The sequence below is a fragment of the Oncorhynchus keta genome, chromosome 1 (assembly GCF_023373465.1).
Source record: "Oncorhynchus keta strain PuntledgeMale-10-30-2019 chromosome 1, Oket_V2, whole genome shotgun sequence".
NCBI classification, from domain to species: domain Eukaryota; kingdom Metazoa; phylum Chordata; class Actinopteri; order Salmoniformes; family Salmonidae; genus Oncorhynchus; species Oncorhynchus keta.
The window spans coordinates 42,128,180-42,155,311 of record NC_068421.1 but is presented as its reverse complement, the minus strand read 5'-3'; the positions used below and the strand labels follow the sequence as shown (position 1 = coordinate 42,155,311).

The 27,132-nt window shown below is 42.8% G+C and overlaps 1 protein-coding gene and 1 pseudogene across 12 annotated transcripts; both read right to left on the bottom strand.

Moving 5' to 3' along the window:
* Positions 1-416: 416 nt before the first annotated feature.
* Positions 417-25,198, bottom strand: LOC118385588 (mRNA decay activator protein ZFP36L1-like). 12 transcript variants are annotated; one of them, XR_004826066.2, is made up of 5 exons: positions 25,063-25,171; positions 24,717-24,808; positions 24,526-24,584; positions 24,249-24,311; positions 417-848 (listed from the first exon to the last, which is right to left on the bottom strand). XR_004826066.2 is itself a non-coding variant. In XM_035772849.2 (4 exons), exon 4 carries the CDS (start codon positions 6,747-6,749, stop codon positions 5,769-5,771), a length of 981 nt encoding a protein of 326 aa, XP_035628742.1. In that variant the 5' UTR covers positions 6,750-6,890; positions 24,526-24,584; positions 24,717-24,808; positions 25,059-25,198; the 3' UTR covers positions 4,586-5,768. The 12 variants fall into 12 exon arrangements, 7 of the variants coding, with proteins under 7 accessions (XP_035628711.2, XP_035628742.1, XP_052381354.1 ...); XR_004826064.2 differs by lacking the exon at positions 417-848 and adding an exon at positions 18,055-18,317; XR_008142840.1 differs by lacking the exon at positions 417-848 and adding an exon at positions 21,763-21,897.
* Positions 25,199-25,953: 755 nt separating this feature from the next.
* On the bottom strand, positions 25,954-26,875 carry LOC118396405 (RRP15-like protein; annotated as a pseudogene).
* Between the last annotated feature and the right edge of the window lie 257 nt (positions 26,876-27,132).

Here is a 27,132-nt window from a genome sequence, read left to right as displayed (position 1 = left end):
AGATTCAACATTCCATTTTTTTGCAGGCCCGAGAACATTACGAGAAACATACTTACCTCTTAAGGATCCACCCCCTTTAAAAAAAAATGTTTTCGCTTGAAATGACATAGCCAAATCTAACTGCCTGTAGCTCAGGCCCTGAAGCAAGGATATGCATATTCTTGATACCATTTGAAAGGAAACACTTTGACGTTTGTGGAAATGTGAAACAAATGTTGTAGAATAAAACACATTAGATCTGGTAAAAGATAATACAAAGAAATCTTTGAAATGCAAGAGAATGGGCATAATGAATTATTCTAGCCCAGGCGCAATTTAGACGTTGGCCTCTAGATGGCAGCACTGTATGTGCAAAGTTTTAGAGTGATCCAGTGAACTCTTGCATATCTATTCAAAATGTTGTATCAAGACTGCTCAAATGTGCCTAATTGGTTTATTCATACATTTTCAAGTTCATAATTGTGCACTCTCCTCAAACAATAGCATGGTATTATTTCACTGTAATAGCTACTGTAAATTGGACAGTGCAGTTAGATTAACAAGAATTTAAGCTTTCTACACACATCAGATATGTCTATGTACTGGGATTTTTGTTTGTTTCTTATAACCTCATGCCAATTACATTAGCCTACGTTAGCTCAACCGTCCCGTGGACGGGACACAGATCTGTAGAGATCCTTAATCCTCTTCGTTCCTATACGGAACATAAGGCTTTCACAAGAAAGCGCCACTGCTGCTGATATTTAGATTTTTGGGGGATGTTTTTCCATGACAGGCCACTGCCCTTCATCTCATCTCCACAGTTCTTCACCAGGTTTCCTTTGGGTTACCAAAAACAGTGACAAGTTCTGATGAAAGAAGAGAGAACTCAGTTAGCCACTCCATTTTAAACATAAACAGTAAATAATATAGCAATTTAAATACACGACATGGTGATGTGGTCATTGACACTTTGCTTCTTGAAAGTCCAATATCGTGAAAACTTGACAGCAAAACATATTAGGACTGTATCAAGAGTGGACTAAGGAAAAAAATGTTTTTTGAGTGGAGTTTCCCTTTAAAAGGCCCAGCGCAGTCAAAAATATGATTTCCTGTGTTTTATATACATTTCCACACTATGAGGTTGGAATAATACTGCGAAATTGTAAAATATAATTTCTTTCTGTTTCTTCCTGTTTTGATGGGGTGGAGTTTTGGCCTGCCTGGTGACATCACCAGGATGTAAATTAGTCATTAGACCAATAAGAAAGAAAGTTTCAAACCTCTGTCAATAACACCTAGTTTTCAGTTTCCCCTCCCCACTCAGACACTCCTAGACAGTCCTGGCAAAATTCCTGCTTGAGAAATTGCTCTTTGCTAAGAAGCATTTTTTTTTTACCACTTTAATTGAAACCAATCACAGTAAGGTATTTAATTGTTACCCCAAAATTATTTGATATTGAGAAGTTGGATTCAAACCACTGCTGGGACCCCCATCTGAGTCTCTCCAAAGACTGCATTGGCATACATTGTAAATAAACATTTGTGAATTTGTCAAACTTAAATAAACACTGATAACCAAATTCAACCCATACCTTCTCAGTACAATTGACCACACCCCTAATATTTACTCTCTAAAATGGTTACCCTCATTCAAATAATGGACTTGTACATCAACAACACATACTCTACATTTGACATTCAGTTGAAAGCTCTCACCTGAAGTGGTCTAAGGCATGATTTGTTTACCACTAATTAGGGTCCCAGGGGAAACACTGACCTAACTTTGGTTCCTACCCTGTTACATTATTTTCAAGGTGCAGAAAAAGGCCACACTTATTGACACCCGGTACACAAACTAACTTGGGAGGTGCCTCTGGTATTTGGTTGGGAATACAGGAATAACCTAAAAGGACAATTCAGAAAGAGATAGACGACTCTAACCTCCAGCCATGACTACAGTGTGTTGACTGATGGTCTAAAACAGCATTTCACTGTGAAGCCTGTATATCCTATTGGTCTATAAAACCAAGACATTGCAAATAGCTGAGCCAGAGACGGAAGACAAAGCGAGATATCCCACTCCCTCATTTTTTCTGTTTCAATGGAAGTCAATGAACTAAGTAGACCAGACCCAGCTGCTATCGCGTTGGTGTCTATGGGAGAGACACCCTTTAAGAAGACAGGAACTGACATTTTTTTGCAGGGATACGGCCTGAGTGAACTATCTTCATTTATCCACCATCTTTGGCTGAGCTATGGCGATGGCCTAGGCCACTTCCTCTTTTGTGAGCCTGTGGTGCGTGTCCGTGAGGGGAAGTGAGCAGAGCAGGAAGAGGAAGTGAAACTAAGGCAATGGGGTCTGTGAGCGCCAGGCTGGCACCAACTGGACAGGGCTCAGAGGATCATTAACCGCCACCATACTGACCAATCATGTGATGGGAAGTGACAGGAAGTAGCAAAAAATACATATATGGCTAAAAGTCAGAGCCCGGGTGTTGCTTTAGTACCAGTCGTGCTTTACCCAAAGGTGAATTCCATTGGTGGAGCGTATGTACTGTTATAAAGGGGAACTGTGCGACTCTAGAGCACATACAAAAGTGTTGGGTTGTGAGTCATTTCAACATGATATATTCTTTCAACATGCTTTACTAAAATAGTTACCTTTTAGATATTTAAATAATTTCAGAATGTGCCATACACAGATCAAGAGATAACAGAAATACTATCCATATGCAAAAATCCCCATAAATCAAAAACATACCCATGTGGGCATGTAAAGTTCACTGAACCACAACCAGCTGTAAGCAAATTATCATATATCAATTATATATACACAACAGTAAGTGTATGCTTTGCATTGGTGAACATGTAAATGCTGACCCCTAGATGCAGTTGATTTTCTCTTTTAGGCCCAAGGCACAGCAGAATCAGTAGCAGTGTAGATCAGACTAAACAAGCCTTTACTGACCTCTGGTGGCGAACATCCTTACTGCTATTTTATGTGCAAAGAAGAACAAAATAAATGTTTAAAAAGTACAGTGAAATGCCTTTCTTGCAAGCTCCGAACTCAACAATGTAGTAATCAATATCAATGCAGCACTAAAAATAACACAGACATGCTGAGAACAGTGGAAAATAGCCTTGACTAAAAATATAACAGGTGAAGCGCTTCCATGGCTTGGAAATATACAGACGTTTCAGCTCACTTTCTGAGCACGTCAATAGGGTGCCAAGTAACATTACAAGCAATTGTGACCAGGAGGCTTTTCCCGCAATGAAACACCACAAGTAAAGTAACAGAAAATAACTTTTCCCAGCAACAACAAAAAAAACAGCAGCATCCACAAGGATACACCAGGCCTTTCGGGGTGAGCCACTGGAAAACTTTCTGTATTAATTAACGTTTAGACCTTTTCCCCCAGCCCTTCTTAGTGCTGAGAGGCATGGACACATTAACCTCTCCTCCCTCCCTCTAAAATATATTCCTTTCTATCCAGGAGCATATGTTTGACCAGTGGTTACCCGTGAACGTAGCCATCTGCTCTGTGGTTGTGTGAGAATGCGCCCGTCTTTGTACAAACTCACTGGGCTCGACGTGGGAGAATCCCCCGTCCAACAATGGAGAACAGGCAACATTTTTAACCCATTCCCGGCCACGCCTTCCTCAATGGAAGCCACCCCATCCCATTGTCACGCTGACAAGGGAATGATGAACTATCAGTTTCTCATTACTGAACCGCGAACCACTAACGGTGCTGTGGGTTGACTTAAATATGTTTTATTGTGCTCCGATTCTTTGTCATTTCGGTGACCCATGAAGCTCACTGGAGATAGAGGGCAACTGATCAACCTATTAAAGATGAGGAACACTTATTGGGTATCATTCAACATGGTCATTTAAAGTCATTGTCTCAAGGGAGATGGAAGCCTAACTGCTCCTAGAGTAACTCAAGTAAAGAGATGTGTCACTCCGTTTCACATTGAGCAACTATTAGCTTGTCGTCATCTTTAAAAATAGCAGCCCCGCAAACGGCACAGCAGTGGTTTGGCCAGGCGTCAGCTGTCATCTGAAGGCATTCAGTTTTGTTGCTATGCAGGGAGTGAGCAGAGGGGTGTAAAGATTAGGGATGAAACAAAAGCCATCTTATCTCCATATGAAATCTGATCCGCTTGGCCACCCCCCACACACACACAGAACTCCCCACACACTCTGAATAACAAAAAGACTAACTATAGAAGAGTAGTCCCGTTACAGTAGCCAACAGGTCGTGTTTCTATTGAGCTGCTTTACATTGAAACATAAGTTCCAAAGAAAATCAGTGTAGCTGTGTTATAACTAGGTTAGCACGCCAGGATGCTGTCGGCAAACAAACCAAAAGTTTCTCAGTGTGCTATACACAAGTTATTTGGTGCGACTCAGCAGAATTTGAAGAGGCTGATGTTCATTTGGGAATTTGGTCGATATTCTGCAAAAACAACAACGGCTCCATGACAAAATTCAGTCTTTGTAAATGTAGTGCTGCATTTCACAGAAGCCACCATTGTGGGCAGATTCCCCCAACCACCTTGAAGGCAGAGGAAATACATTAATTGTAAGATTAAACAATGTTTAAAAAAAAGTTTATTTCCAGTACAACAAAAAATATATTAAACTTAATACAAACTCAAAAAGTTCTATAAATACATTAAAATAAATTAAACTTAATTTACTAAAGATTCTCCATTATCACTAAACAAGCTTGAAACATGTTGGTCAAAAAGGTATTTAAATACAATGGAATGCAAAAAAAAAAAGTACCCACTCAGAACCAACTACCAAAACATTTCAGATACAAACCATCTACCATTAGATCTCCCCAAGGACTTCTAGAAAGACACTACGATTCAATCTACTGAACCAGGTGCCGTTTAGGTCCAACTCAATAGAATCAGATTCCAACGGCAACCCAGTTGAATCATATCACTTTGCCATGCACATGTATTTTTCTGCTCAGCGTGGGATTTACGTGCAGTCTACCACACAAGGGACAGACACTCGGTGAGTCTTCAGAACGTCTTCATACAACTTCAAACATTTGCAGAGATTACAGAAACAAGTGAGAAAACAAATTATTCATTCTCACAAGCCACCTTGCTAAGTAAAGTTAGGAAACCAATTTAAGCTTTGATCTAAAATAGAGAGAAAAAAAATCCAAGGTCCCCCTGCAATAACAATGAAAATTGCAGTTTCCAACAACAACATAAAAAATAAAAGAAACTGTAAAAGTTTACAGGCACTGAAGTCATTTTTTAAAAAACTAGTGGGTTTTTGGAAAGGTCCATTTCTTAAGCCCAGTCAGAAGAACAGTGTACATACAATAAAGAAACAAATATCACAATAGTCAACCAACATTCATAGGGGTAAATCTAACTTGGCAGAGATGCATTGTGTCCTTGTCTTTGGCTTTTTTTTTTTTTTTTTTTTACATTCTAAGATTCATGAATTGCTTCTCAAACTGTCATTTACATGACTAGTTCACTTCTTACAACTGCAGGTGGCAGGAATGGAGGACTTCCAGGGGCAATAACATTGATTACACTATTTTTCTCTCTCCAAAATAGTCAGTGCAATGCAACTCTGGCACCTTGCCTTGTTGTCAACTTGTACCTCAAAATTGTACAGCTTAATTTCGCTTGAGCTTAACTGAAGCACATTTCTGCGTCAAGCATCTGCCCGTAAAAATACATTAGGTACACAATAGTATGCAGTCATGGTTCTTAAAAAAAAAAAAAGACGCAAGTCCTACCTAGAGGAAAAAGCTAGTGCCGCTGCAGAACTCGCTGCTGAAGCCCTCGTCAGGCACTGAGAGCTGGCTGAAGATAGGCAGCCGCCGACCAGACCCATCTGGACCAGAGGAGTCAGACCCACTGAGGCTGCTGGCTGAGCTGCCACACCCACCCTCGTGGTCAGACAGGGAGGTATAGGAGAGGCTCCTGGCCCTGAGAGCAGGCCCACAGGGGGGACTCTGGCTCTGCTGCAGGCTGCAGCCCTCTGATAAGGTACAGGGGTTCTGGGAAGGCACAGGGGACAGCCCACAGAGGGAACAGCCTGAGTCAGGAGAGGGAAGAAACTGAGACTGGAGTTCATGGGCCGGCTCAAAGACACAGCCCACCTCAGAGAAGGTGTGGGAGAGCAGGTCGGTTATGTCAGATGAGGTGGGAGGGGAGACTGAAGGCACAAGGAGGAAGGGGTGGGGGAGGGAGTGCTCCAGGGGCTGTGGAGGGGCGGAGGGGAAACCTCCGAAGCTGAAGCTCTGCCTAAGTAGAGGGGGTCGTCTGGTTTGGGGGGTTTGAGGACCAGGCCCAGGTCTGGCAGGACCAGGGCCCAGGTCGTCCTCATTGTTATGAACAAAGTGGCAGCGGATGCCGTAAGGACAGAAGCCAATGGTGTGGAAGGTGCGACAAGGCTCAGTCTTGTACCTGGGGTGTCTGTTGAGGTCACGCATCTCATCAAAGCCGTGGGCAAACTGGCACTTCCCCCCGTACTTACAGATGCCACTCTCAGCAAATGTGCGGCAGAGTTCAGTCTTATAGCGTGAGGAGGTGGGAGACCCAGAGACAGGGCCACCAATAGGAGAGGCTGGGGGATGTTTAGGCTCTGTAGAGGCCCAGCCCAGGGTGCACGTGCTGGGCTCCACCATGCTGACAGAGCGCTCAGCCCAGAATGACATCTTCAATCTTGATGGGAGTGAGGCCTCTGTGTTCTGCCCCCAGTGGCTGGAGGTCATGGTTGCACTTTCTGTGGCGTGAGTAGAGAGGGCAGAGCTAGATGCAGAGAGGGAACATGGGGTCCAGGGCTTATTGTAACCAACAGGTCTCACTGGGAATGTTGACTGCTTGGATGCGTCCCGGAGGTCCAGGCTCAGAAGCTGCTAAATAGACAGTAAGAAAAAGGGGAGAAAAAAAAACAAACAACAACTTATACATACATCTACATTTTCTAAACAAAATAATGACTAGTTTTCTTTAGACAACAAACCATGTTAAGCCAAGAACAGCATCTCATGTTAACTTCATCTGGAGGACCCACTTCTACATAAAAACAATGACAGGAAATAGCAAAAACCAAGGGAAACTTAGCACAGTCAATCAACTGAGACTGTTCCATTCTGTCCAAAGGCCTAACATGAGCATGATAAACTTTGCAAGGATTATACTTTCAAATGCCCAAAGAAACAGCATAGTTCAACTCAGTCGACCATCTAGTTAGGTGCTGTAAGATTTACTTCGCAAATGGCCAATTGTTAAATGTGCAAGAAAGGCTACTGTGGGTGACTTTAGCGAATGCAACTTCTCAGTTTTGCTATTACCTCTAGCTAGTTGCTTGGATTCAGTTAACAAGTTAGCAGAATATCGCTACTATAGCTAGCTAATACCATTTTGAAGCGCGCACAAAAAGTCGTTGAAATGCACGTTGGTTAATCTACACATGGGATAAAATCGGCACTCCACGTTTAGCTTGTGCACTGAAAGCTTCAATTGTATGTTGGAAACGAATGTTTAGTTGAAGAGCAATCGAGCTAGTGTTAACCAACAATAGTTTGAGTCATTTCTAGTGAAACATGTTCTTAACGCACGTCAATTAATGACAAGATGCAATTTCTCAGCGTCACTAGCAGTTGCACGACTATATGCATAGATTATGTTAGAAAATATGGCAGACAATTTGCGTCTAACATAGCTGGCGAACATGATATCACGAACCCAAAAAGGTACCACACCACTAGCTGAGGACTGAACTTGCAAAATGAAAACAAATGGCTCCATATTGCAGTTCCAAAATGCAGCATTGCAAATTCACTCACTACCGGTATTCATTCGAAATAGACTGGTTGGCAAGTTGAACTAATTATGTATATTGCAAAACTATGGATATAGAATGCAGGATTTTGAGAATTTAAAAGTCATCCGTTGATATGTGCAACATAGACTTGCTAACTAAAGTAGCTATTTTTAATGGTATAAAAATCACCAAAATTACCTTGCACATAACCTCTTCCAAATCAAGAAATGTATTAAGCGCGTATGGCATTTTCTTGAGATGGGGTTCCATCGTGGACACACGGGGAAGTATGTTCGCTCCAGTTGTCAAACTTTTCAAAGTTTCCTGTACGAACTGCAAATCGTGTGTTGGTCCACGTGTGGTTTTAACTCTACACTGTATACGATAGCCACACCCCCCCGCACCAACTCTCATCCCTCTGTATGGCCCACCGTGCAGCCGAGTAGTTGGATGCATACCAGTCAGGCAAAACAGCACATCAAAACAACAAATAACATTTTGATGAACATCAATATTGGACAACATAACATTTCTCCCGTACAATCCATTTTGGATTTTGAGTGAATACGTTTCTCAAAAGACGCCAGATATATGTTGCAGTTTGATGAAGCCAGAAGCCACAAGCACATCATTATTCACGGTCGAATTGGACAAGATGAAGTTGGTGCGCTTTTCTCCTCACATAAATATCAATGAGCAGATGATAGGATGCAATAGCAATGTAGCAATTCAAACCAATGTCAGTGCATTGCAATGAGCAACAGAACCTCATGTAAAATATCAGCATTCTGCATACCATCCAAGAACACATGTAATGAATCCAAACACTAAGTTGTGTCCATAACATGCTCATTCAAATGCATGGCCACATTGGCCAGCATGGCAATGCTTTTTAAACCGTTGTTTAACTAGGCAAGTCAGTTAAGAACAAATTCTTATTTAAAATTACAGCCTACCCCGGCCAAACCTGGACGACGCTGGGCCAGTTGTGCACCGCCCTATAAAACTCCCAATCACGGCCGGATGTGATACAGCTTGGATTCAAACCAGGGACTTTAGTTACGCCTCTTGCACTGAGATGCAGTGCCTTAGACCCCTGCGCCACTCAGGAGCCCATGCTATAGTCACAAACCTTCTCACTTGTGGAGTCTGTAGCCCACATGATTAACTTATGGAAATCTCATACTACACATCAATATATAGTTTCATCCTCAAGGCTCACCCAATTAAAACATCAAACCCGTTGTGAGTGTGTGTCCATATGGAGGAGGATCTTGAAGTACCTTGATGTCATGATCACGGGGGAGTTATGGTCCTGGTCAGATAAACGAGTGTTGGCTAGACCAGGCAGAGCCCACCAGTAGCATCAGCCACTGGAGCTCAAACATACAGAGACGACAGGCCTCCTGGAGAAAGGCCTTTGATTTCAGAGGTGGAAGGTGTTGAATGTTTTCACCCCCAGGCCAGAGATACGGACATTAAAGCCAATGATGCCTGGAGGTGACGGAAGGCAGGCAGGGGTGACGTAGTCACACATTGGGTGCAGCCAGCATTGGAGACGTTGGTTTAGAGGTAGCGTGGTCAGGGACGGCAGACTAAAAACCTACCAGACGCAGCGTGAGTGGAGATGGTCCTGGGGATGTTTGGCAGACATATAGTATATGATCTTGGATGTTCAACACTAAGAAACTGTTGCAAGATCCTATCAATTGCAGTCTTATCCCATTGTCCCAATCTCTCTTAGTATGTAGTCAGTGACAACTTGTTAGTTCACATTATGGTCCCCTTTTGCTATACTGAGCATCGCACCTTGTTGAGGGAAAGGAGAACAGACTGAGGAGGAGGAATAGGGGGTAGACAGAGGGTTAAGTTAGGCCAAAGGGGCTTTTGGAGACACAAGGGCACTTGTGAACAAGCTGACTTAGGTCTTATGTCCATGCACTTAAGGTCTTTCAGTAACATAACTTGAGCACAGGACAATGCCGAAAGAAAAGCTTTGTTTTGGTTATGCCCAAAGCTCAATGGTTTGTGCCCTCTCGAAACAGCAGCACATTTTAATCAAAGGTCCTCTTTGTGAGATGAAGGAAACTATAGCAGAGTTCAAAACAGGCTCCTCTATCCTCTATCCCCCCCAGTATCAATTGTAAAAACAACTTGAAAGAAAACCAAAAATGAATGTCACAACAATTAAGAAATTAAGCCTCATTACCATAATTTAATGTAATGCTTTATTAAAGTGGTATTACAGATTTTTGGTACGTTATCAATGTCTATTGTGATGTGCCCTGGTAAGACGAAGAAGAACGACTGTTTTCAAATTCTGGAGCCAAACGCAAAGAATAGGAAACGGAAGAAAATTGTGATTCTGCAATATTTTAACCGTTCAAAAATGACGTTGCTGTTCTATAATCACAGTGAAATAACCCATGACTCTGGTTTCCATTAAAAGAGGACTGAAAAACATAGGGCTTAAGGGAACAGCCCTGACCACTGTGCTAGCTGTCGAATAGATTATGTGGACCATGACAAATGCAAACACCTCACAGACAAGACCTCCAAACTGTCTGGTCTAAAGACCATGTGAGTGTGGTAAACATCAATCTGTGAGTTTAAGCGGAGCATTAAGGGCTTCTATGTTTGATGCAATGTTGTCCAAAAGCAGGGGGAGTGGGTGAGTTTTGTGTGGCTAGGAAAAGAAGGCCGGGAGAAGAGGTGGATGTACATCCTTGCCTCTTTTAGGTCAGCTTGGTTAATAGGGCTTTAGTGCATAATGAGTAAGATGTTTTTGGGCTAACAATGCCTTCCTCCCCCATTGAAGATGTGAAGGGGAGTGGTTTGACTGGAAGGGACTGGGGGAAGGGTATGGTGTGATTGTTTAGGGGGAAGAGTGTCAGGAGGGCACTGAAGAGCCCAGTCCCAAAACTCTTCTCCTGAGTGGTGGTGTGTGTGTGTGTGTGTGTGTGTGTGTGTGTGTGTGTGTGTGTGTGTGTGTGTGTGTGTGTGTGTGTGTGTGTGTGTGTGTGTGTGAGAGAGAGAGAGAGAGAGAGAGCATACCTGTGGGATGTGATTAGGGTTTGGCCGTCATTGTAAATAAGAACGTGTTCTTCACTGACTTGCCTAGTTAGATAAAGGTTAAATAAAACATATTTCAAGTGTAATACCCACCAATACACATGATTCATCTACTCTAAAAATAATTTCCACAGTTGTGATGCAAAATGGCCAGTTTTTTTTCTCTTTATAAACTGGGAAGTTTGGGTCATGGATGCTGATTGGCTGACAGCCGTGGTATATCAGACATTACAAACTGGGTGGTTCGAACCCTGAATGCTGATTGGCTGAAAGCCATGTTATACCACAGCAATATACCACGGCTAAAGGCTATATCTACATTTACATTACATTTAAGTCATTTAGCAGACGCTCTTATCCAGAGCGACTTACAAATTGGTGCATACACCTTATGACAACCAGTGGAACAGCCACTTGCATCTAAATCTTGTTGGGGGGGAGAAGGATTACCTACCCTTACTTACCCTATCCTAGGTATTCCTTGAAGAGGTGGGGTTTCAGGTGTCTCCGGAAGGTGGTGATTGACTCCGCTGTCCTGGCGTCGTGAGGGAGTTTGTTCCACCATTGGGGGCCAGAGCAGCGAACAGTTTTGACTGGGCTGAGCGGGAACTGTACTTCCTCAGTGGTAGGGAGGCGAGCAGGCCAGAGGTGGATGAACGCAGTGCCCTTGTTTGGGTGTAGGGCCTGATCAGAGCCTGGAGGTACTGAGGTGCCGTTCCCCTCACAGCTCCGTAGGCGAGCACCATGGTCTTGTAGCGGATGCGAGCTTCAACTGGAAGCCAGTGGAGAGAGCGGAGGAGCGGGGTGACGTGAGAGAACTTGGGAAGGTTGAACACCAGACGGGCTGCGGCGTTCTGGATGAGTTGTAGGGGTTTAATGGCACAGGCAGGGAGCCCAGCCAACAGCGAGTTGCAGTAATCAAGACGGGAGATGACAAGTGCCTGGATTAGGACCTGCGCCGCTTCCTGTGTGAGGCAGGGTCGTACTCTGCGGATGTTGTAGAGCATGAACCTACAGGAACGGGACACCGCCTTGATGTTAGTTGAGAACGTCAGGGTGTTGTCCAGGATCACGCCAAGGTTCTTAGCGCTCTGGGAGGAGGACACAATGGAGTTGTCAACCGTGATGGCGAGGCACTCCACATTGCATCGTGCCCTTAGCTGTGGTGTATTGACCATATACCACAACCCCTCGGTCCTTATTGCTTAAATATATCACAGGTATGACGCAAAGCTACTTGTTTACTGTTGTAATTATGTTGTTAACCAGTTTATAATAGAAAAAAGGCACCTCTGGGATTTCTGGTATATAGCCAATATAACAGAGGGCTGTTCTTAGGCACAACGCACCACAAAGTGCCTGGATACAGCCCTTAGTCATGGTATATTGACTGAGGGACTGTCATGTCCAACTTAATTGGTACAGAATATTCAAGATTTCCAGGAACATACTTATGCAATAAGGCCTGAGGGGGTATAGTAGATAGCCAATACACCACTCTGCGGTGCGTCGTGCATAATAACAGCCCTTAGCCATGGTATATTGGCCATATACCATACCCCCTCGGGCCTTATTACTTAAGTATGTTTCTGGAAATCTTGAATATTCTGGACCAAGTATGTTGGACATAACAGTCCCTCAACCAGTTCTATACTCTGGCAGCTCTATCTAGTGCGTCCCTAGGCCTTTTGATGCGTCTCCTTCATATTGTTCTGTGAGGCCTATTTCAAGTCGTAGTCCTACTTCATTGCTAATGAGACAAACAACAACAGTCTGGGCCTGGAATCAGAGGCGTACCACCTGTAGCCTACTCTTTCAGGCTCCCATGATCTTCGGCTCTGGGCCATTTGCACACAGCCCTGTGACAGCGGGTCGCCCCGTTTGTTTGTCCTCTCCAATGCAAATCTGTTGTGATTTCATTTGCAGGTGATGAACCCCACTGCGTGTTATTACGTGTCACACACACTGATGTCCACTGTTTGACACCATACATCTGTGCCTGAACACCGGAGAGCCAGCTTGTGCTCAGGTAGCCAAAGCGATAGTTAAAATACTGTAGCATAATGCTGTGAGTGAACAGTGGTTTCTATGTCGGATTGGGTAAAAATACTGTAAATGGCTATGCCAAAGATTTGATGATAACCAACTGTAGTATTTTATGGATTGTAATGTTAGCGGGGTGTCTAAAGACCTATATTCTTCTGTAAGAGAGTAGTGCGCAGCGTTAACCGTGGATAGTGTTAACTGCCAGAGAGATCCTGAGGGGATGCCAATAGCAGGTGATACACCTCTACTTAAAGACAAGCCAAAACAACCTCTCATCCTGAGGGGAGGTATTCACTCTGTCAGGACAGAATGACAGGTAAAAACCCTCCCCACCACAACCTCTCTTGCTTGCCAAGGTGTTGGTGTGTGTTTGTCTATGTTTGGGAGCATGAGAGTGTATGACACTGAACAGGCTGAGGGGATATGGGTGGGTGGGAGGGTAGTGGTGGGGGGGGGGGGGTGTACTTTAATCAGCCCCAGCCCTGGAGCAGAGAGGAGTCTGGTTACCCCGACACAAACAAACGGCTCGACCGACAGATCGGGTCTCCAGAAAACCACAACCATATACAAGATAATGAACGTTTGGCAATACTCCAAAGTTTGCCCAGGGGTTATGGATGAGTTATCAAGAATCACTCTGGTTTGTTGTTAGAGGATGTGCCATCCAGTGAAGGCAATGAGATAAAGCACAAGGGAGGATGGAGGAAGATTGATTTCTGATGGTCCTTCTCACTGGATTTGTTTAGCCAGATATAATTGCAAAACCACATGAGGCATTTGGGCCTTAAACTACTCAGCATGCTCTCTTCACAAAAGTGGAGTTTTTGAAAGAGCATTAGGGAATGGCAGGTCATGGTGAGGGGTCCAAATGGCATGTACTTGGCAACTCGATCCAAGGGGTCAGCTCGGTTGTTAAAGGCCTAGTATAGCAAAAGGACCAGAAAGGGCATGAAACACTTTCCCACAATGCATTGGAACAAACACACAATCTGCAGTAATGGCAGGAAAATGTATAAATATCTAATAGAGTATGATTTCAGAGCATTTAGAGCAACGTTTTAATCAAGTGATGCTTTTTAGATCACTGAAAATCATTTAGTGACAATACTGACCTGACCTCTTCATTTTTGTGGACATTTTAATTTACTCGTGAAGAGTCAGTATATCATTTGAGCCTTGGCTTTAATATGTTGACATACACCAGCTGCAACAACCTAGCCACAAACCCCTTACTCATGGGAGAATGGAGGTAGAGTGAGAGTGGAAAAATCTTTTCTTTTAATCTTTGGATATGAGAGGGGAGACAGTGCTTTTCTTCATTTCTCAGAGGGCCTGTTTTCTATTTTCCAGCGCTGAACCCACAGGAAGGCCCTTGTGTTCCACACGCCGTCCGCTCTGTCCCGCTCCCCGCCGGGGGCCCTATCTTACCTCACATCAGGCAGATACGCTTTCAAAGGCTGCCCCTGCTGGCCCCCTTTATGGCCACTCTTTAATGGCCATTCAAAAGCATGGAAATGTGGGTGCATAATGGGAGATGGGAGAGGGGAGGAAGGGAGGGAGGGAGGGAGGGAGAGAATTTTTTTTTTTTTTTAAACACGTCCTGTTGTACAAAACCCCATTGAACGAGGCTTGAGGGTGCTGCACAGCTATGCCGGTGAGGGATTTTCTGAAGGCCCCGGGAGTTATTTGGACGCTGCTGAACATCTGCTCGCAGTGAACAAGCCCCCTCCCCCTCCCCTCCCCTCCCCCTCTCTTTCAGTCTCCCGCTCCTTCCCTTTCACCACGGCCGTCCAATCATAACAAACTTTAGGGCTTGCTCTAATTAGGGCTGGCCTGCCGGCTGAGGAGCGACTGGCTGTGCATGCCTGAGCACAGTGATTGTGATTATCCGTCACGTGAACAAAGAGTCCACCTCCACCACCACTGCTCTGTAGAGGGGCTCCTCTTCTAAAGGAAATAATCCAGCTACAGTACCGTGCTGAGGCTCATGCTCAATGAGGGAAATAGATGGTATAGAATTGTAAAGAAATGGTGTAGAACAAAAGTTGTTAATGACTCTAAATGTACAGGGAACTGTCAAAATAAAGGAAACATTTCGAGTAAATGAGGGATGCAAAGTATATTGAAAGCAGGTGCTTCCACACAGGTGTGGTTCCCGAGTCAATTAGGGAAAGGGGGTACCTGGTACCTAGTCAGATGCACAACTGATATGCATTCAAGCTAAATGTGTCTTCCGCATTTAACCCAACCCCTCTGAATCAGAGAGGTGCAATTAACATCCCATCATGCTTAGGGTCATGCATAAAAATGCCCAGTTGCCCATTATTTTGGCTTCCATGGCTAGAAGAAAAAATGTCAGAGACTTTGAAAGAGGGGTCTCAAAGAAGCATAGTGGGGTTAAAGGGTGCGTGTGTGTCAGTTTAGTCACCAGATCTCAACCCAATTGGACACCTATGGGAGATTCTGGAGCGGCGCCTGAGACACCGTTTTCCACCACCATCAACAAAATAACAAGTGATGTCATTTCTTGTTGGAGAATGGCGTCACATCCCTCCAGTAGAGTTCCAGACACTTGTAGAATCTATGCCAAGGTGCAATGAAGCTGTTCTGGCGACCCACGGTGGCCTAAAGCCCTATTAAAACATTTTATGTTTGTTTTTCCTTTGTTTTGGCAGTTACCTGTATTCACCTCTGAAGGAAATGTGGCTGTATCAAATGAAATGCCGTTTTTTTTTGTTTTTTTTGTAAAAGTAGCTAGTTGGGCATCTTGGATTTTTCCTCTCTTTTTTTTTTGTAGGAATATAATCAATACGGATTAGATGGTTTACAAAGATTTGTTTACCATAAAATGTTCATCAATTTCCATTGTGATAAGGTATTAGTATGAGTCCTGAAATGGAAAACTATTACTGCCAGTCAACCGGAAAGAATGCCGGATGTACCGATGGAATGTATGAGATATAGATATGCAAGTTAATCCTAAACGGCAGGGACACCATTTTTGTGCGTTTCCCATCACCCATCGCTCCCAATTGTAAAGCTTTTCTAAAACTACCTCTTAGTGCTTGGTATTGTTTTGGAATATAATGTCCTTCCACGGGGGAGCAAAATAGCTTGGCTGGTTCAGAGTGGAAATGGATGGGGGAGAAACTCAGGTTAGAGTGATATGACATTTCAGAGTTCCCTGTTATCGGTACAATCACATGGGGGCTGGGGCAGGAATCAGATGTCACACTGCCATGAGAGAACACAAACTGTTCTTTCATAAAGACGTTTGACCATTTATTATAGTAATTAGTGAGAGAGACAGAGCGAGTTATATTTCTTTATCTGCATCTCAGACCGAGGGAATTTCCTTGTTAGTATTTCAACACTTTTTCGCAGAGCACCACAGTTTTGTATTCCGACAGCATTACTTTCCCACAATAACAATTTCTAAAAAAGCCTATATACAACATGTATGGCTGAGGGGACGCTTAGAAAAAGAGACAGATCCCCTCCCCCACAATCCTGTGTTGCTCTACCCCCAGCACTACGTAGGTCACCAATTTGAACAACTCCAAAATCTAAAACAGTCCCACACCTCACCCTCTCTTTAGGCTCTGTTGTTTGTTCCTCCTTAAGGCCACTTGACAAATAATCTGGTTACTGGGCTGATTTGTGAATCCTGAGGGTATGGAGAGAGAGGCGGATGGGGAGGAGGGAGGCGGTGGAGGGGGAGGTGTGCGCTCCACCCAAACCTCCAGCCACCCCCCAGGCAGAGGTAAGGCAGATGGGCTCTCGGTCAGAACATGTTGAGATGATTAGGCATCAACAGGCCGCTAGCTGGCTAACCATTTCCCAACTTCCAGGTTTCTGCCAGGCCTACAATGAAAATCATGGTTTTATGGCCTCTCAGCCGTGTCTGTTTGAGTCGATGTGTGTTTAGGTTGCTTTATTGGCCTACTGTTGTTGAGATTGTTTGGTTCCGTATCCCCTCACTGTTAAAGCCAAGCAAAGGCCGACCCTATGGGGAAAACATATTTTTATAGGAGCCGCACGTATTGTTGGACAAATTTCATGTTGTTTCATGTTGGTGAGTATGTCATGATATGCTTAATTTCCCAAAGCATAATGTGAAGTGTTGCTACTGAAGGGTTGTAATATTGCTTTCACAAAGGAAAGTCAATAGTCGTTCAAACTTTCCATTGACACTCAAAAACAGATGGTTCGATTGTATTCTATCCTCAATGACTCCTAATGACAAACACAGATCGTAATTCGGTCACATATTTTCTATGTTGACCTTCATAACCCAGGATTAATCAGTGTGGCCAGAAAGGGGAAAAAAACTTGGGTCATGGTAATGAGTTCACCAGTGGATCTTTCTCCTTGCTCACCCTACACTAGAAAAACAGTCAGCCTCCTCTATTCATCTGGGTCCCATTAGTGTTAGCAAAATACACACAGGCTTAATTTAGCCCAACGCAGAGGCCCTGACACCCATCAGGCATGCTCAGCAGGTACAGCACAGGTGGCCTCTTCCCCACCCTTGGACTTCCCCCACCCTGCCATTCCGTTCCTTGAAACAGCAATCCTGTTGATTCAATTAAACACAAAAAAAGTGCTGTGGTGCTCCCGCACAAAGAGGCAAAGGTACAAGGCCAGTCATGGAGAGAGATGGAAGGCAAAAAGGCATCCATTAGAGCCAAAGACAGGCAAACAAATGCTCTGTGACCGGGGAGAGGCCAAATGGGTGGAGGTGGGAGGGTTGGGGTAGAGGAGGAGGTAAAGGGGTTGGACAAAGGGGTCATTATTGTTGGGGGGTAGCCCATTGGATCCCAGCAGCGATGACATAGGGTGAGACAGCTGTGAAGGACACGATGGGGGTCGACTGGCCACGAATGCCCGGATTACCACTGACACGACATTTCATTAGGTAAACATTGAAGGATAAGCAAGAGTAACTCTTCTATGGGTTTAGGGGATGTGGCTTTCTACTGAGGACTGTGTCAGTTCTGAGATGAGAAGAGACAGGGAAGGTGTCTGTTGTGCTGCTCTGCAAACAAAACACAAATGACAATGTTGAAGCAAATGAAATGCATACAGCCCTGCGATAACTTTGTATGAGGCAGAGAGAGAAAAAAATGACATTTGGTGGTTATACACAAATATTTATTCTCGTGATTTAAATCAAACTGTTGATTTTAAAGGTTGAGCAAGCCCACACACCTACATTTCTACCATGATGAGCTGGTTTGGAAGGTGAGAGGGCAGAACCACCCAATCTCTCCTTTTTAATCTGTCCGCCTAAAGGTTTGATCCCGAGGGCAGCATGTGCCCCCATAGCCCTCATGACCCAGTGAGTACTCTGGTGAGGGGAGGGCCTGTCGCAGTGAACCATGGTGGCTATGGCCTGTGGAAAATCAATATACTGTAGGTCAGAGCTGGCAAGTTAGGCAACAAATAGAATGAGAATTTAACAAGACACTATAGAATGTTTTCAAGCTGCAGACACACTGAGGCCAGATATAGTAGACTATACATTCTGTACATTCTATTACACTAACAGTACTTCAAATCCAATTGTATTTTTCACATGTGCCGAATACAGCAAGTGTAGACTTTCCCATGAAATGCTTACTTACGAGCCCTTTCCCTGCGACGCAGTTAAAAAATAAAATAATTAACAAATAGATATGAAAAGTGACCCAATAAAACAACGAGCCTATTTATAGACTATATATATATATATTTTTTTTACCTTTATTTAACCAGGCAAGTCAGTTAAGAACAAATTCTTATTTTCAATGAAAGCCTAGGAAAAGTGGGTTAAACTGCCTTGTTCAGGGGCAGAACGCCAGATTTTTTACCTTGTCAGCTAGGGATCTGATCTTGCAACCTTTCGGTTACTAGTCCAATGCTCTAACCACTAGGCTACCTGCCGCCCCATATACAAGGAGTACCGGTACCGAGTCAGTGTACTGGGGTACGAGGTAGTTGGGGCGATTGATTGAGGTAATATGTACATGTAGGTTTGGTGAGGTGATTGATTAAAGTGCTATGTACACGTACAACACAATCTCACATTCAATTCGTGTTGACAAGTAGGTAGAGGATGAAAAGCAGAAAGTCCAGGTAGCTGTTCATTTACTCTCAACCACTAAGAGCTTTAACAAATGTTATATCAAGTAATGTAGGTATAGTAAATAGATTTGGTCCCAAGGATTAGACAATTCATTAGGTTGTGGTGGGGAAAGGTGAGGTAGACCGTTTGATTTGTTGATTTGTTATCAGCCTTTGTGTGTCGCGAACAGTTAACGACATAGCCTCCTCGAAGCCAGTAATTGCAAACCTCAAAAGTCACCATTGCAAATGCTTTGAGACATCCCTCCCCAACAGCACAGCATACATGCAGGCTAAACTAATTGTGAAGGTTCCAAATGGGCATTCTAATGAAATACCAGTTGGACATAGCTTTCTTTGCCATTGGCATTTGGGGCGTTGTCTTCCTGAAGGACAAAAACAAGTGTGACAAAGGAAAGTGTCTGATTTGTCCAAACAATCCATTAAGTTAGCCCTGAGCTCTGTGAAACCCAAAACCCACAAGGTCTGCCTGCATTACCTTGGCACCGGAGTCAGGTCAGGGATGTGGGTGTGTGTGTGTGTGACTGCAGTCCGGGAGTTGAGAAAGTGGCGCTTATAAGGTTTATTTGAAAGAAAGGTGCTCTTTAATCCGGGGGATTCTAACGCGACCCCACCCCAGTTCAACGTAAACAAACCCGTGTGGCTCATGACGACGAAGACTACAACTTTATAGTGCGAGAGCTAAGATTCAGGAAAACAATGTCATTCTAAACAACTCTTTTCTGTCAATTCCTAGCAGTGGCACGATTAGCTTTTCAGCTTGTGTAAAGGCAAAACAATCACATTAGCTTGAGTCGGTTTAGTAGCCTACATGTGACTGGTTGGCCCAAAATGCATCAGGTGATAAAGATTTGTTGTGGGGGGGAAATCAGTGTTGGGATTGGTTAATACTGTTTTAACTGAATTTAGCAATGTAATTCCCAAATAATCTACAGACCAATCTACCAATTTGAATAGCCTGAAGTGATGTCTGACAACACAGGCTTTGGCTGGGCAGGTTTTTGTAACGGCAACAGAACCCTTTGATGAGTGAACTGCCACACTAACCCCAGCCCACACAATCTTTTCCGAAGCTTTTCTCAGGTAACCCCCCCCCTCTAAGACCTGCCTTCCTATCCCCTTGATAACCTCCTATGGTCTCTGCCTGTCTATTAATCAAGAGAGGGGCTTTATCTGGGGGAAGTGATTAGCCACAAGCTCGTACAAAAAAAAGAAATTGTAAATCCTTTCACTAACGGCAAAAGAGAAAAAAGTTCCCCAGACGTCCTGGTATTGCAGCCAGATTTCCTCTCTCACCCACAAATAAATGGTCATATCTTCCCTTTTGAGGAAAGAGTGGTAAATTAAAAGTTATTGTTACTTTCCTGGAGATATGGACCCCATACTCACCCACCACCCAATTCCCTCATTCCAACCTTCTGGATGATTTATTGGAGAAACAATGGGTGGAAAGTAATTTGGAGAGCGCAAATGTCAAACAGTTTGAGGTAAACCTGGAGCAATGATGTGGGTTATATAGCCCTCTACGCTGCAAACAGGATAACACAGTTAAGCTGTTTGAAGAACAGAAATCTTTCTGCATACCGTAAACTACTCTTGCAAAATTAGCCTCTCTGATGTAGCTTTCAACATTTTGATATGAGTATTTGTTAAATATTTAGTTTATTAATTGAATCAAGATGCAACTCATCTTGTTTTACTGTCAGTATAGTGACTGGAAGAGAAAATCTAAGAAATATCATTAGACACAAATACACTGAATTCAGAGAGATGTGTAATAACATAGCTATGAGCATCAACAAAAAAAGTATTCTCTGCATCTCTCTTTTGCCTTGAGCAAAGAGTGGAATCTTGAGAGAACTTGTGACGGCAGCACAAATCAGTAAAGCCTGCAGCTATGGGGCAGTGGGTGTAGGAAGGGGGGCTGCTTTTGTGTCAGAAGTACGTTGTTCACTCATTCACTCCCCAGCTGCAGACGGTTTTCAGGGCTCTGGTTCCCATACTTAGATTAAATCATCCAAATTCGAACGATAAATGAGTGTGTGTGTGTGTGTGAAGAGGTTACTGATGAAGGAGGGGGAGGAGAAAGGAAGGAGAAAAGGAGAATGATGAGGAGAGTGTTTTCTACAGGCTGGGTCTGGGGGAGGGGGGTGCAGGAGGGGTGGTGGGACAACCAAAGAATCCCCTCTTCCCCTCTTGTAACTTTATTGATTACATTGTGATGCAGGGAAGGCCTGGGAACGCCATGCAGCGCTATGCAGGGCAGCAGCTGGCTCCCTGCCCACTCTTATCCACAAGCTCACTGCTCCAGCACAATCAAGCTCTGGAGACAGAGACCATTTTACTGCAGTTTGGAGAAGAGGATCCTTATGCTGTCAGCCAGATCGTCTCTGTCCCACTGACTTTGGTAAATGTAATTTTTTTTTTTTTTTTTTTTAATTAATATAATCTTCCCTTTTAAAAAAATATATGTTTTCCTTTCACTTCTCCCAGGACTTCCTTTCATGGTCAGAAAAGAAGAGTTCGGTATCAGTGTTGCAAACATTACAAAAGTTAATTCTGAAAATATTACAATGCCATACGGACAATGGAGGGTCACTGTGTATTACACTCGGCTCACTGCCAGGCTCCTAACTTTCTGCATGTTGAATCAGTCTAACTTCTACATCACAAGACAGTGTGCCACTTTCTTCACAGTGGGCATGATGAATATATTGAAGAGTTTAAAAAATGATCTTTATTTGGAGGGGGGACATACAATTTAAAGACCATAACAGCTATTAAAGTACAGGTACGCATAGTACAACAACCATGGTAGTAAAAATTGCATATGTCTTTGAACCGGTTTCCTGAAAAAAAAAAAAAAAATCTGAAATACATTCACTACAACCAACTCTATAAGGTAGAAATATAAAACAGAAACAGTACACAACACAGGAAGAACATTTTTTTTTTAACTTGAGGGAAGAAAGCGCTCCAGCACAGGTGGTTATGCTTGGGGAAACACCCCCCCCAAAAAAAACAAATAAAACAGAGAACTGCATCAGAAGGAAAATAAAAGAATGGAAGGACAAGAAATGAAGAGGTGGAACTGTGGAGGATGTTTACTTGAACATACATTCAGACCAGACGGGGCGTTTGAAGTTGGCCATAGTTAATTCTCTGCTTTAGAATGGAGGAGTAGACACCGCCTCGCTCCAGCCTCTCTTTTTATGGCTTTAGAAAGGAGAAGTGAGACAGCTGGAGATCTGGCTCAGAGCATTTATTTACTTCTCCCTGTGGCAAAGTAAAAGATCTCCACAAAGAGAGCCGGTGAATGGCTCACCCCGGGTAGTCTTGCCCTACGTTCTCCTTTGTGCATCTTAGTTTAAAGCCAAAGCATTCTGTATTTGTTTCTTTCCATCAAAGGGGGGAAAAAAGGCGTTTAAGCGAAGGCCCCGGTGTGGCGAGGTGGACTATGTGCTTGGATACGGCGATTTAAGACGCGTTAAGGTGAAGGAATGATCGACCTTTGGCTATGTTGAGGGGAGCAATACAAGTTTTGGAGGTACTGACAAATCCCTTTATCCTAAGAATGCCTTTCCTTAAAAAGGGCAAGGCAAGACATTTCCAAGTAACGTGAACCAAAGCCAAAATCTTACAGAGAATTACATAACAGATGTGTCAGTCTAATAAAGCTGGTTTTAAGAGAGCACTAATAAACCTGACTTGACTGATATGTCAAAATCAGGAAGAGGACAGGGTCTTTGAAAAGGGTATAAAACCTATCATCAGAGGTAGGGAGAGGTTTCCATGTTGAATATTTAATGGGTTTGTACTGTAAAATATTCTGCTTGATGTCAAAACGAATGAAGCCAAGATCACAAGGGAATGAATATCTGGGACACACTCCAGTCACATAGCCTACATACATCCTCCTTCCTCTTAAAAGTCCCCGGACAAGTAAAAAAACTAGAAGAGGATTTATCTAACCTAGGCTAATTATGTTGCTCTGTATTTAACAATTTTGACCATCACAAAGTTTTGTGCCAAATAGATCAATCATGTCCTGTTGGGGCTCCCGAGTGGCGCAGTGTTCTAAGGCACTGCATCTCAGTGATGGAGGCACCACTACAGACTCTGGTTCGATTCCAGGCTGTATCACAACCGGCCGTGATTGGGCGTCCCATATAGCAGCGTACAATTGGCCTAGCGTCGTCTGGGTTAGGGTTTGGCCGGGGTAGGCCGTCATTGTAAATCATCATTTTTCTATACTGACTTGCCAAAAAAAATGTAAGCACAATTTCATACAAAACAGAGGTTTTGGCTGTAGGTGGCTCTCCCTTTGAAATGTTGAAAGCTGAACACAGAGCCTTTCTAGAGCCTGAGGCACTGATCGTAAACAGAACAGAATTATGCATTTCAATCCATAAAACATTTTCATGGAACAGTAAGAGATGAGGTAAGTTCCTGTTTTCAGGAAGTACCAAACTAGATCAAACAATGTTTTAAAGCGGCAATCAGTAGTTGTAATAAAAACAAAAGTGTACTCTCAGCCCGTTTTGGTAAAAAGCTGAGGGATGGGCTGGAGAAATGGAACCACTCTGAAAATCATAGATACAGCTATGGATGCAAGGACTGACCATACCAAATTATAGTTTTAACCAAGTTAAGGCTATATAGTGTTTGTTTACGTTTACTTTATTTACAAACATTGGGGTAATTTAATCTTATATTTTGGGTTCTGTAAGGGGTACAACAGTTGAACTGTGCTGAGGCATTTATAAATTATACTCTTAAATAATAAATAGGTACATATCATTCACAAGTACAAAAATGTAGCAACTGCAGAGTGCCCCTTTAAAGTATCATTTTGTACAAACATCATCTTCAATCATGGTCTTATATATAATAATATATATAATAATGTCTTAAATGTATTGCTTTTGATGCAGGGTAGGGCAGACAGATCATATCCCAAGATAATAACAGAGTCAACTTGAGAGCTGGATATCACTGCTATAATGTTCAACTGGGCTCTCTTTTCAAAGGAAAATGCACTGACACAATTCACCTGCTTGCTGTCAGAAGAGTATTTTGCAGAGACTACCCTCTAGTGGCAACAAAAAATGTTATTTTGCCCACAACTATGTGTTGTTGCTTTAGCATATACAGTTCACAAAGAGCCAATGAAACGACATGGGATAAATATGAAAATCACCTTTTTGGTTACTACATGATTCCATGTGTGTTATTTCATAGTTTTGATGTCTTCACTATTATTCTGCAAGGTAGAAAACAGCAAAAATAAAGAAAAACCCTGGAATGAGTAGGTGTGTTCCAACTGTTGACTGGTGCTGTATATTGAGCATGCCATTTAGGTAACAACATTTCAGTCAGGTAAACAAACTCATACTAAAGTACTTAAAGGTGGAACTTAGGTCAAACTGAAATACAGTACAACTGGGCATATGCAATAGTGGAAACTGTTGTCCTACCTTTCTCTAAGCCCGTGTCCTACTCTGAAGCCCATGCCTTCCAGAGTGAACACACTATCCTGTGGAAAGAAAACAGAAATAGTTCGATGTGACAAACACACCGTTTGATGATGACCAATCTTTCAAACAATTGTTGATGTGTATGTCGGGTGGATGTCATGTGTGACGTGACGAGCTTAACCTAACGTTACCTTGTCCATTTCCCCTCTTGAGGCTTGGTCTTTGTAAATATGGGACACCATCTCTAGGTGTAGGAACGCAAAGAGTACGTCGTCGGCCATGTCTGAAATTAAAATGTTACTCTTAATACAAAACCCTAGGCAAGGTTATCTAGCTGAACTGACAAACGAACACATGCTTGCTAAATGATCCTGGTACATTGGGGGACAACATCCAGCTACTGTAGCTAACGTTAGCTAAATTAGTGCTTGATACTGCGGGCAATGGTTTCTTCTAAGTTACAAACTCATTTGCTATATATGTGCAATCAACATGATCATATATTGGTAACGCATGTAAATCCAACAGAATACCTACTGTACAGCTCTGGTTTGAGGTATTTTCCCCTAACTTGCCCGCGATGTAAACAAAGCGTTACTTCCTGATTACGGAAACTGCGAAGGAGGCACAACTTTGCTTAGGCGTGTCGAAGGACACAAATAGTTGGTTTGGATGACTGATAACAAGTGAAAAGTCGAAACATTTTTATTTAGTATTAAATTCAGAAGAAAAAATTATCAGAAACTCTTAATTTATTAATATAGTCACCAGCTAGGACAACAATGCAAACAGTTATTTTCTTCATCCAGCTCACACAATTCTCAAATTAATATTTTAAGTGTCACATAATCTCAATGCATTTCCTTTTAAATTGACAGGTTTAATTCTCTAATGCAAATGTTTCACTCTCTAATTCACATTTTCACAAAACGTAAAAATAAACTATTTATGTTTTGTTGAATATCTTCTCGTTTAAGGCTACCTTTTGTTACCACTTCAATGCTATGATAAAAAAATATATTCAGGCCTCTGGTATTGCTTAGCATTATTAAAGTATACTACAAAACAGTTTGGATATCTTGGAATATCGGAGTCTGAAAAAGGGCACACAAATAATTTTCCTGCAAAAAAAATGTGCATTTGAAGTAAATGTGCATTATATTTTCCTTTTGAAGTAGGCCCACGTTGGACATGGCAACATGCATTTCTAATTCCAAAATGGCTAAAGCTGCTAATGAGATTTGCAATCAATATATATATATATATAAAAAGTCCTTCCATTACATTGCATTTTCAATTCTTCACTTTTAAAAATGCAATAGTTTTTTATTTTTTATGAACTGGCTTTTTATTGAGGGACATGCAACAAAAAAAAGGTATATATACAACAGAATTCGGACAGAAACATTTTCAGTGGGACATTTACAAGCCAGAGAGCACCAGCATTAAACAAACTAGGGATCCTGACACAAATAATTGTGCGCCAGAACAGGACCTTGACCACAGTCTTTCTTCAGCTCCTGGTTCCATGTAGAAAATTCAAAAGAGGGGTCTTTGGGCCTGGTAGGGCTGCCTACAGATGGGGCTGTCTGCTCAGTCCGACTCGCTGTTGTAGTTCTCTGCACCCCCTGGTGCCTCCTCCTCTTCCCCCTCCATGTTGCTCTCCTTGTCCCAGTCCTTCATGGAGGCTCCCGTCATGAAGTCGTCTCTCAGCACGCTCCAAGCTGGCTTCTCTTCTGCCTCCCTGCCTGTCGTCTGTCTCTCTGTCTTGGTGACGACCTCGCTGCCCCCCTCTGTGCCCCGCAGCACGTTAATGAAGTCTTTCTTGGAGACAAGAGGAGAGGAGCTTGGCCTTCTTCCTCTCAGAGCCGCCCGCCTCCTTCACCTTCTCATCCACCGTTTTCTGGTGCTTCCTCACAGCGTTGAACAGTTGTACTACTCCCTTGGTAGCAACTCTCTGCAGGTTCCTCTCATTCTCTCGGTCTTTTACAAAGTCTGGTTTCTCTCAACACATCATCTCCCATGCTCTGTTTCTTCCTCTCCAGATTCTTCTTCTCCTTTATTCTTCTTCTTTACAATAGTATCAATGACATGTTCACAGACATTTCAGTCCATAAATAAGACTATTATCATAAGTATGCCTCTTTGTGTTGTACTCATTTGGACTAGGTTTAATGTCAAGGTACATCAAATACGTTACACTATATAACTCAATATCAAAAATGGACTTAATACAAATTGTGATTGAAGCTGGAAGTCATGTATTAAAATGACTTTTGGAGAGAGGTGGAAAATTGTCTTAAATTCCCAGTGAGGTCAGACATGTGATTTACCTGTGTCTTATATTCATTGTATTCAGACCCCTTGACTTTTTCCACATATTGTAACGTTACAGCCTTATTCTAAAATGGATTAAATCGTTTTTTTTCATCATTAATCTACACACAACACCACATATTGACCAAGTAAAAACAGGTTTAGATATTTTAGCAAATTTACTACAAATAAAAACTGAAATATCACATTCACATAAGTATTCAGACCCTTTACTCACTTTTGGCAGTGATTTACAGCCTTGCGTCGTCTTGGGTATGACGCTACAAGCAT

What these genes read in the sequence shown, in the direction of transcription:
- LOC118385588 (XM_035772818.2), bottom strand. Translation starts at nt 8,218, where the DNA reads ATGAGAGTTGGTGCGGGGGGGTGTGGCTATCGTATACAGTGTAGAGTT. An exon ending in TGGAAGAGGTTATGTGCAAG is followed by an intron (nt 6,894 to 8,002) that starts GTAATTTTGGTG and finishes CTGTCTATTTAG; the next exon opens with CAGCTTCTGAGCCTGGACCT.